The 10,182-nt window shown below is 53.9% G+C and overlaps 1 protein-coding gene across 2 annotated transcripts in view; it reads left to right on the top strand.

Moving 5' to 3' along the window:
* The first annotated feature begins 638 nt into the window (after window positions 1-638).
* EPHA8 (EPH receptor A8) overlaps window positions 639-10,182 on the top strand; it is a 48,261-nt gene continuing 38,717 nt past the window's right edge. For both annotated transcript variants that reach the window (XM_048067657.2, XM_013187863.3), the window contains exon 1: window positions 639-1,245. In XM_048067657.2, coding sequence (XP_047923614.2) covers window positions 1,161-1,245 — 85 coding nt within the window. In that variant the 5' untranslated portion in view covers window positions 639-1,160. The remainder of the gene's footprint in view (window positions 1,246-10,182) is intronic.

Raw genomic sequence — 10,182 nt, 5'->3', positions numbered from 1 at the left:
AACACCTCAGGTGGCATAGGTGGGGGTCAGCACCCGTGGGCATCGCGGGCAGGTGTGGGCCATCACCCAGCACTCAGGTGGGGAAGCAGTCATGGCAGCTGTAGGGGATTTGCTGACAGATGCTGAGTGTTAAATGCTGGGCAGGGTACTCACCTGTCTTGGCAGCTCCAAATGGGAAGGATGCAGAGGCTTCTTCTGCAGGGTAGCAGGGAGGATGCTCAGTGCTTGAGGTGGCCCAGACCCCCATGCAGGGCCCCTTTACCCACAGCCTGGCCTGGCCCACCTTGGTGAGAGAGTTGTGGGGGTCTGTGTCCTCCCAGGATCTGCTTTTGAAGAGGACGACCCTGTCTCATGTGGCTAATTGGCTGTAATCAGGCTGGGTGCTGTCAGCCCTGGCTGTGCTGTCCCCTGCTCCCACTGCCCCAGCTCAGGGATGAGCAGGGGTCCCCGGCCCAGGACAATGTGGCCTGAAAGGCACCAAGGCAGGGATTCTGCCCGTCTCTCTGGCCCAAAAATGTGAGAGGAACACTTGCCAGGTGGTTTCATCCTCCAGGTGCACCAGGACTGAAGGGCCACCCCATCTCCCTCTGCATCTGACTATAACCGAGCACACGCACCCCATTTTGCCAGCCGGGGGGGAGAAACCTCAGAGCTTCTCCTCTCTGTCCCCACGGCCTGGGAGAGGAGGCTGGAGCCACCATCCTCCAGGCTGGGCCAGGACAGGGAGCAGCTGCAGCGCTGGGCCACGGTGCAGGCAGACGGTTCGGCCCTCACAGCAGCTGGACAGCAGCAGCACAGAGGGACGGGGAGCAGGAGCAGCGCAGGGGCTGCTCAGCAGCAGCAGGGCATCACGAGGGAGGGAGGAAAAGAGGATGGCCGGCAGCCGGAGCCTGCAGTCGGGATGCTCCGGCTGGGTACAGCGTGTGCGTGTGGAGCGGGAAGGGGGGCTCGCTGCAGAGCCCACCCACCCCATTGGCTTGCGAGCAGTGACAGGCAGGCTGCGCCCTCCCCGCCGAGCCGCTCGCCTGTGTGGATGCGAGCAATGTGCGCAAAGTGCCTTTGCATGAGCCGCCGTGTGCTCTAGCTCCGGGCGCTCGCTCGCAAAAGGTGCCAGGACAACCCCAGCAGCCCCATCCCGCAGCCGGTGGCCCTGCCGGACCATGGCATGGGCACAGGGGGATCTGACGTCCTCGTTCTCCATCATCGTCGCCTTGGCTGCCTGCCTGTCTGCCACCACCAGCGAAGGTAGGGAGCGGGGTGGCCTTGGCGCAACGGGGCAGCGTTGGGAGGGACACCGAGGATCGATCCGGCTGGGGTGCTCGGATGTGTCGTCATGGGCTTTGCTGGCAGGAGAAGCTCACTTTGCTGGTGTTAGTTCTCCCTGCTCTCAGGGGAGCAGAGCTCCGGGCTCCTGCCTGCCTGAGTTTGCTAATCCCAGAGCTTTTGCACAGAGGCTAAACTTCGAAGCCTGGACAAGAGGACTTGATCTCTGCAGCAGCACCTGCCCGCTCTGCCTGTCCTCCCCTGGAAGGGCTCTGCTGCAACGCGCGGGGGTGGCTGTGCAGGGGACCAGGCCACAGGAACCAGCTCAGCCATGGTCACCTCCATGGAGGCAGCTTGGCTGGCGGGGCGGTGCAGCTGCGGCACCGTGAGCGGGTGGGCAAGGCAGGGCCGTACGGAGGGTGCGGGAGCTGGGAGGGCACTCGGGTGGGGAACTGTCCTAAGGGAAAGGGCTGTAAACTTCTCAAGTGGGAAGCAGGGAGGCAAGGATCCTCTCCCAGCATCTGTGTCAGCACTGACAGGCCCGCGCCCAGCTCCCGGCCGTGCTCGGGGCCAGCCCGTGCTGGTTGTTCAGCCCTGCTCCTGGGCCCCCTCAGCTCTGGCAGCGCTGCTCCCGTGGCCTGTCATCCCTTCGCTTGTCTCCTTCCGTGCTGGCAGCGGTATGACTGCTTCCCGGGGCTGCTGATCTTCATCACCCGGAGATCTGCTGTTCCCACTCCCGAGCGTGTCCTTGGCACCGGCAGCAGCATCCTTCCTCCCTTCTGCTACGCCTGAGAGCCAGGGCCAGCATGGCGCAGCCCTCCGCAGCGAGCCCCTACCCGCGATGGTGGCGGCATCCCTCCCTCCTGCCCCCTGCGGCCCTGCCGTCCCCCCGGCACGCCGAGGCCCACGGGCTGCCTCGTGCCCTTTGTGGCACCCGGCAGGGCTGTGCTCCTGCTCCTGCTGCCATCTCCCCACGCGCATTCCTACCTCCCCTCCCACCCATCTTGCCTTCCTTACCTGTACTGCTTGTTTCTAGCTATCTGCTGGTCCCAACCCCGTTTTCTGCCAGCTGCCCGCTTCCCGGCACTCCTGCTCCTTTCCTGCCCTTGTGCGGTCTGCACGGGGCTCTCACGGCTGGGGATAGCTTTGTGGGGGTAGGAGGGGATCCCGGCTCCCCTGAGCCCCTACTCCACACCGCGGCAGCTGCCCCGTGCCCCCGGCCAGGGCTGACGGCGGTGCAGGACGCTCCTGCTGGGCTGGATCCTGTGCTCCCTCAGCCTCCTGGCACTGGCACGAGGAGCTGCGGTGCTCCAAGGGGAGCAGCAGCCAGCCTGAGCTCAGCCAGCCCCAGGCATGGGCAGAATACAGCAGGCCAATGGCTTCTTGTTTTCCTCCGTTCCTTCGGTGGTGAAGGGAGCAGAGAGAGGAGCTGGAAATTCGGCTCTCTGTAGGATGCAGTAGCCAGGAGGCAGGTATGCAGAGGAGAAGAGCAAGTTGCCAGCATCCTTCTGGTGTCATGGTCAACCTCCTGGGCTGTTCTGGCTGGCCCTGCTCTTGCTCCTGTCCCTGTGCCTGCCCCAAAACAGAATAGCAGAATAGCAGAGCGCAGGCCTGTGCTGGGGCTGCATGGCTCAGCTCGGCCCGCGGCTGTGCCCTGAGAGGGGACAGTGCCTCCTCTAACACCCACGGGCTGCCCCTCCTGCCTGTAAGGGAGACCACGGGCTGCTGGCGTGGGTCTTACAGCACCTATGGGGCAGCTGGGCCCCGGGCTGCTGTCTGTGCAGCCCTGGCTGGGAAAGACCTGGGCTTTCCACAAGACATTTGGAAAGGAAAGTTAGTCTCTAGCCTTGAGAAGAGGAAGGGGGATGTGTGGGGCATGGGGTGAGCCCGGCGATGTGGAAGATGCAGCAGGATGGTGTCAGGACGAGGCGTGGGGCCCGGCAGAAAGCCAGTGGTGCTCCCTCCACCGCCCCAAGGATGCCCGAGCCTCTGCAGCCCCGTGGCGGCGTGGTGCAGTTTGGCATCCGCTGGGCTCGGCCATAGGGGCAGAGAAGAGCCGGGGACGTGGCCTCAGGATCCCCAGCACCCTGCGGATGGGTGGACAAAGGCACCAGCACCAGGGCCACCGCCGGGCTGGCACGGGGCTGGCACTGGGGATGCGGGGAGGTCACAGCACGGCGCCGAGGCTGCCCACCGTTTTTTGCTGGACTTCGCTGCCCAGCTCCGCAGCACGTCGTGCTGCCCTGGGCACGGATGTGCTGGCTTCAATGCCTGCCGCGGCCGCGGTGGGCAGGGGCTGCTTCCTCCTGTGCACCCCTGGCCGTGCCACCCCAGCACACCCAGTGCTCGAGTACAAGCTGCAGGGTGCAAAATTTTACAGCTGCAAAGGGAAGGCCGGCATGTGCTGCGCTCTGCGTGCGCGTGTTGGGAGGCAATTGGTACGTCAAGATGTGCGCTAACTTAAAGAAATTGCTTTGATTTTCTTTCCCTTCCAAGAGTTCCTAATGCCCTTCTCTTTCCTGAAAGATTTTTTTTTTTCCAAAAAGTTTTGAGCTTATATTTGTCTTTTTTTTTTTTTTTTTTTGCAGTGGGTACCCTGGAAATGGGAGCTGGCATTAAAAGGGGATCGCCATTCTGTTGGAAATCCCCGCATTTTGGTGCGGCAGCCATTGCAAAATGCATTGAAAGCCAAAACTCAGATATTTCCTAGAGAGGGGAAAATCCGCAGGATATGGAATATTTTCACTGGGAGCATTGAAAAAAAAAAAGGTGTTTAAAATTGTTAAATCGCATCGGAGCACAGAGATTAAAAAAAAAAAGTTCTTTTCAATATTATGGAAATAGTGTGATAGACTAAAATATTGGCAGTATATACAGTGAGTTGCATAGGCACAAATATTCACATGGGTATTTTATATGACATCCTGAACTGAAGTTAAATAATAAAATATGAAATATCTTTGCAGTATTGAAACAAAATCAAATCAGCAGAATTTACCGCATTTTGGGCTCGGCGCGTGTGTGACAAGAGGGTATTTTCTGCTGGAAAATGGCACTTTGCATCCTGCTGCGGGGCTGGGGTCTGCTCCAAGCTGCTGTGCCTGGCTTGGCCTGGCTCGGCTCGGCTCGGCTCTCCCTCCACGATGTGCCGACCCTCCTTCCCCTCACAGCTGGTGCAGGCACTGCAGAGGAGATGCTGCAGCACCCGGCGGGGGGACCTGCAGGCATCACTCCTGGATTTTTGGAGCACTGAGGCAGATGAGAAACAAGGGGAAAGGGGTAGATGGGGAGGAAAGGGAGGGAACAGCATCACCTCTGAAATGGCTGAGGTACCTGAAATGTGGCCTTTGGGCAGGGCAAGAAAAAAAGGGGGACAATTAGAAAAAAAAAAAAAAAAAGTGGGATTTGGGGTTTGTGAAAATAGCCAAAGAGGCCGTGCTTAACTGAGAACCTTACCGGCGGTGGTGGAGCAGGTGAGAGGGGACACCTCGCTGCTGCAAGGTCTGGGGCAGCAGTGGGAGATGTGCAGGGGAAGGTGCCGAGACACCGACACGGGGATGTCCGTCTTTTCACCAGGCCACGGGGCTGGTGCTGGAGTGTTTTTGTTCCTCCCCACAACAGGGATGGGATGCGCGAGAGCACCGGGGTCCTCGGGAAAACCCAGCGCCTTCCCTCGCTGCCGACGCAGGGGCTGGCGCGCAGCACAGAGCGGGGCTGGTGCCAATCTCCCCTGCTAATCTCTCGATTGTAATCTCATTAATTGCCCCTCTGCTCAAACAGAAAAAGAGGTAAAACTCATCCGCGCATTTATTCAACGCTACTTTGCTAGCCCGGCAGCAGCAATGCCGGAGCTGGGGCTGTGGGCTCAGCACCGCTCCCAAAGGCAGAGGAAATGGCTTTTTTCGGTGGTGGAAAGACTTTCTCCGTCGTGAGAGCAAACAAAAGGGTTTTGGTACAGGAACTTTCGGTGGTGGAGGCTATGGAGAAGCACTGGTTTGAATTGGGGAATTGATTTCAGTTATGTTTAGAAATAATAATATCTTTGGGTGTGTGATTTTTTGTTTGCTCACAAAACACTGGTACGAAGCAAATACTTGCACGAGTGTAGGTGGGTTCGTGGGGAATATGTTTCTGGTCTCACCTTCATTTATGTTCTTCTCATAATAATAGCTTATCAAACTTCGGGAAACCAAATCACCAAATTTTCAGGAAAATAATGCAATGCACACAGAACGCATCTACTTTGTGAGCTTTTTTTTCCCCATCCTAGAATTCTTGTTTCCTGAATTTCTAGGGGTTTATTTACAGTGAAAAATAAATGGGAGCCCATTTTGGCAAAGGCGGAAATAGATCTGATGAATCCAAATGTAAGGGCAACAGAAAAGCTGATTGATTACTTGGAGGGACAAAGGAGCTTTCTATTTTGTTTTGTTTTATTTTATTTTATTTTATTTTGTTTTACTTTATTTGATTTTGTTTTATTTTATTTTATGTTTTATTTTATTTTTGATTACTGAAAAAGTATTAGAAAATGAGATTTTACCTAAAAGGAAAAAAAATCAAAACAAACAAACAAAAAAAAGAATGCCCGGAGCCCCTCAGTCAGGGAAGAGGGAGACCTGCTGCGACTGGTGTGTGCTGGGCACACAGGGCTCCTGGTTTTATCCCGACACCTCTGCTCTTTGTTAGGTCAGGTTCTGTGTTTCACATGTCCCTGCTCGCCTCCACTTGCCTCGCTGGCAGCTTTCAGCGCTCCCTTTATCTCCAGAGCAAATCCATTCATATGATAACTCTATTCATACCCTGACAGTTTTTGATAGTCCGTGCTCCTAACCCGGGCTGTGAGCATGACCAGCGCTCAAAACTGCTCTTCTGCCCCCGAGAAAAAATTAACCCCTTCAGCCCTGGTTGTTCGAAAGTGAGCGGCGGGATCGCGCAGGTGTGTTTCCTTCAAAACACAAACAAACAAAAATCCCATGTACTGCTTACGTCGATGTGTGGTACTCGAGGTCATAAATAACCACCTAAAGGACGTAATCCCTTATGGGCCAGGTACAGTCACACCAATAAAGCCTAATGAATTGTGTTTGGCCCAGGAAGGTGTCTGACATTTATCTAAAGACATCAGCGAAGGCAGAACCATTGCTTCCCTTAATAATTTGTTCCAATGGCTTATCAGCCTCCACGTTAAAAAATTGGGCCCCTTTTTTCCCTAATACAAATTTGTCTGGCTTCACCTTCTAGCTATTTATTCTTGTTAGGATTTTCCTGTGAGATTAAAAAGCCCGTTGCAGCCCGTGCTTTCTCCTTGAAAGCACACGGTGTAACCAGGGTGCCTCGCACCCCTCGTTGCAACAAGCCAAGGAGATCGGGCTCTGCAAGTTCCTCTCTCGGAGGTTTTTCCTCCAGTATTAGGGTTTTGCCTGTATTCTCTGCTGCAAATCTAGACTCTCACATTTAAAATGCTGGGAGTCTTAACAGTGTCCACCTTGTGCTGCGCAGGCAGCAATTGCTGGACATAGGCAACCACAAATTTCAAGCCCGGTGATTAATTCACCTCTATAATGAAGCCTGATAGTGATGTCTTTCCTCAGATGTGGTATCTGTTGCGTTCCGAAATTTTCCTCTACGATTTTTAGACTCTCACAATATTTCATGGCGGGTGGCATGAGATATACAGACCGTCCGCTCAAACATTTTTAGTATTCTTATTTTTGTCCTTGAAAATGGTTAAATTTAGAAAGGTATTTTTAAAAGAGCAAAGTAATTGCCATCAAAGAAGTTAACTAGCTTAAATAAACTCATCAGTTTACAAACAGCTAAGCGTGGTTTAGGGTAGCCAAGGGGTGTGAAAGTAAATTTCCTCAGAGAAATTAGAGAAAAGCATCTGACAGCCTGAAATACTGCCATCCGAAAACTGTTCAAATAATTCAGGTAAGTGAGCACGTTTGCAAAAATTCACATTTTCTTAGTGAATCCTCCAGGGAAGATAAACCTCACATCTTTGTCAGAACTGCTGGGATGTAGGAGTCAGCGGGACGAGCAGGGTGTCTGCTTCAGGGTGCTGCGGGATTTGTTCCGCCGATGGACTCAGGCTGAGTGTGCGGGGCCAAGTCCACCTGACTAAGGGCATTCCCATTTACTTCTTATTTTCCCTTTATTTATTTATTTATTTATTTATTTATTTATTATATATTTTTCAAAGTGCTGGAGCAGGGTTCCGGAGAGGCTGTGGCCAAAAAACTCCACCCGGGAGACTTTGAATGCTTGACTGGACAAGACCCCGAGAAACCTGATCTGACTTTCAATGTGGCTCTGTCTGTCAGAGGGGGTGTAACACAGACCCCCACAGGGCTGAAAATCAAAACCCACAGCCCTTCCGCTGTTCTGTGATTTCCAGTTCGAAATCGCCCAGTTTCAAAAGCCCGGCCTTCCTGCCGAAAGGAGAGAGCAGGCAGTGTGTAAGGTCGGCCACTGGGCAGCACGAGAAGCGGCTGCGTGACGCTGCGGGAGCCCCCGTTTGGGGTAAGAAACGGGGACAGCGCAAAATCCCAAACAGGCAGGAGATGGCTTATGGTGTACAGACAGAGTGCTGAGCTGCTCTGGGACAAGGAGCTGTTTTGTCATACCCAGCACGGGTGAGAGAAGAGAAGGGCCAGTCAGGGCTGATGTGGGGACCTCAAAGGATCCAGTGGCACAACCCCCCCTGGAAAAGCTCCTGTTTCCGTGAGCACCGCACAGATTTTGATTACAGGAGGCTGAAAAGGTGTATAATTTTTGAATAATTTTTAAAGGTGCTCACGATACTTTATTACTGGTGGTTCGAGATACACAGCCTGTCCCTGAACTGCTATCTCAGACCGCAGCCAGGTGAAAAGCCAGTGCAGATCCGTCACCCGTTCTTCTAGCTCCTGGATTTCGGGACGCCGGTCAGGCTGGGATGCAAGATGCTCTCTTTGGAGGCCATTGGGTGTTTTTTTGGGGAGGGAGAGCTCCGTGGGTGTGACTATAGGGCAAGGTCTTTTGCTTTACCAGGCGGTGGGGTGCCCAGTGGGGCTGGACGGATTGATTTAGCAGCATGCAGGGTGCGGGCTTCCTTCTGCCGGCCGAGGGCTGCGCTCTCTGCTGTGCACTGAGCTGGGGACACTGCGGTGGAGGTGGCTCGCAGGAATCCCCCATGGCTAAGTCCAGATCTGGGGACATGGGGCTTGCAGAGCTGTCCCCGGCTTGTCTGCAGAGGATGCTGTGGGGACCCTCGAGCCGCAGCCGCTCTCCCAGCGCCTGCCCTCTCCCAGCCTTGCCACGGTCCGGCTCCTTCCCCTTGCTCACGTCGGGTGTTTCCATGGAGTCCTTTGCCTCCCTGACCTTTCTCACCCCCATCCCCAGAGCCTTCCCACTTCCTCCTCAGTCTTCTGCCCTGAATTACAACAAGTCCAGCCGCCCCTCAGGCCTGCAGCAGCTCCTTCCCCACCGGCACAGCTCCTGGGAGCGGGGAGGCACAAGCAGACGTGTGCCCCCCGCCTTGCGCTGAGCCTCGGTGCTGGATCTGCCCCCCTGCAGCCGGTCCTCGGGCCCCACACCAGCCTGCATTTTCTAACATTTTCTAACATTTCTGGGTTATTTCTGCCCGGCTCTGGCTGTGCACCGTGTACGCTGCTGCTGCACGGTGTGTGCCGTGAGGCTGGGACGCACGCTGCTGCCGGAGCGCCGGCGGTGCTTTAATTTGGGTTGCCTAAGCCAGCATGCCCAATTAGCCCCGGTGTCCCACGGCACACAAGCACTAGGAGTCTCAAGCCGAGTAAGAAACGCAATCATTTTATGTCTATATTTTCTCACCTATATTTTTGAGAGAGAACTTTTTTTGTTGTTGTTGTTTTTTGGCATTTGATGTTTCTTTTTTTTTTTTCTGGGAAAAAAAAACTTCCCTTGAATTTCAAGATTTTTAGCCTTGGAAATACTTTATTTTCAGTGTTTTATTTCAATTCTTTTATTTTTTCTTTTTTATATTATTTCACAACATCTCAGTCCTACCACAGGTTATGCTCTTGCACTGTACATTATCTTACGTGATATCACGCAGGGTCTGGAAGGATCAGGTTGATCATTTTATTTTTAAAACCTGAACTGTGGCTTTTTGTTAGCACTGATTGAACAAACAAGCTTTCTTCCTACATGAAAGTATTTCCTGCTCCCGGTATATTGAAAATGGGTGACCCTCTGGGCAGTCCTTACGGGCATTACTGCTCCTGATGCAGTAAAAAAATATATAAAATTAAATACAGGAAGTCCACAGCAATAATCCATAGGTCTGACAAGAAATCCTGAGATGGGAACTAGGGCAAATCCAAACCCAGCACTGCTTTTTTATAACAATAGTTCGAACATTTTTCTTTTTAATATATATATATATTTTTTTCAGCCTGGTGCTGGAATTTCCAGAAATATGGAAATCCTGTGTTCTTGATGGACTTGGTGACATCTTTCATATTTACCTGCAATGTTTTCCTAAATTTCCTCTCTGGGCAGCGGAGCCAGTGGGCTCCTGGTGTGAGCGCCCTCGCTGCTGTGCCCTCCGTGCATGCAGCCTCGTGGACAAGCGGCTGCTTCACAAAACCCACGCGGGTCTGGCACAAAGCACTGCCCGGATGCTACCTCCTGTGCCAGCCAGTGACTGCTGCGTTGGGAAGGGGGAGCCTGAAAGCGAAGCATCCCGTCCCGTCTCCCCCCGATGCACTGAGGAAGTAAGACACGGTTTTGTCGTGCGGTTTTCCACCCCCCCCCCAATTTTGGAAAGGTCACAGCTGGCTATTCAGCAGGCTGGTGGATTAATTGGTGGGATACAAATAACTGACCCATCCCGGCCCCACCTGCCCCTTCAAAGTCCTGCGCGAGATTATGGGAAATGAATGCCGCTGGCCC

The sequence above is a fragment of the Anser cygnoides genome, chromosome 23 (assembly GCF_040182565.1).
Source record: "Anser cygnoides isolate HZ-2024a breed goose chromosome 23, Taihu_goose_T2T_genome, whole genome shotgun sequence".
NCBI lineage: Eukaryota > Metazoa > Chordata > Aves > Anseriformes > Anatidae > Anser > Anser cygnoides.
The sequence above is the reverse complement of the archived record's forward strand: the minus strand, read 5'-3'. Positions and strand labels throughout refer to the sequence as shown.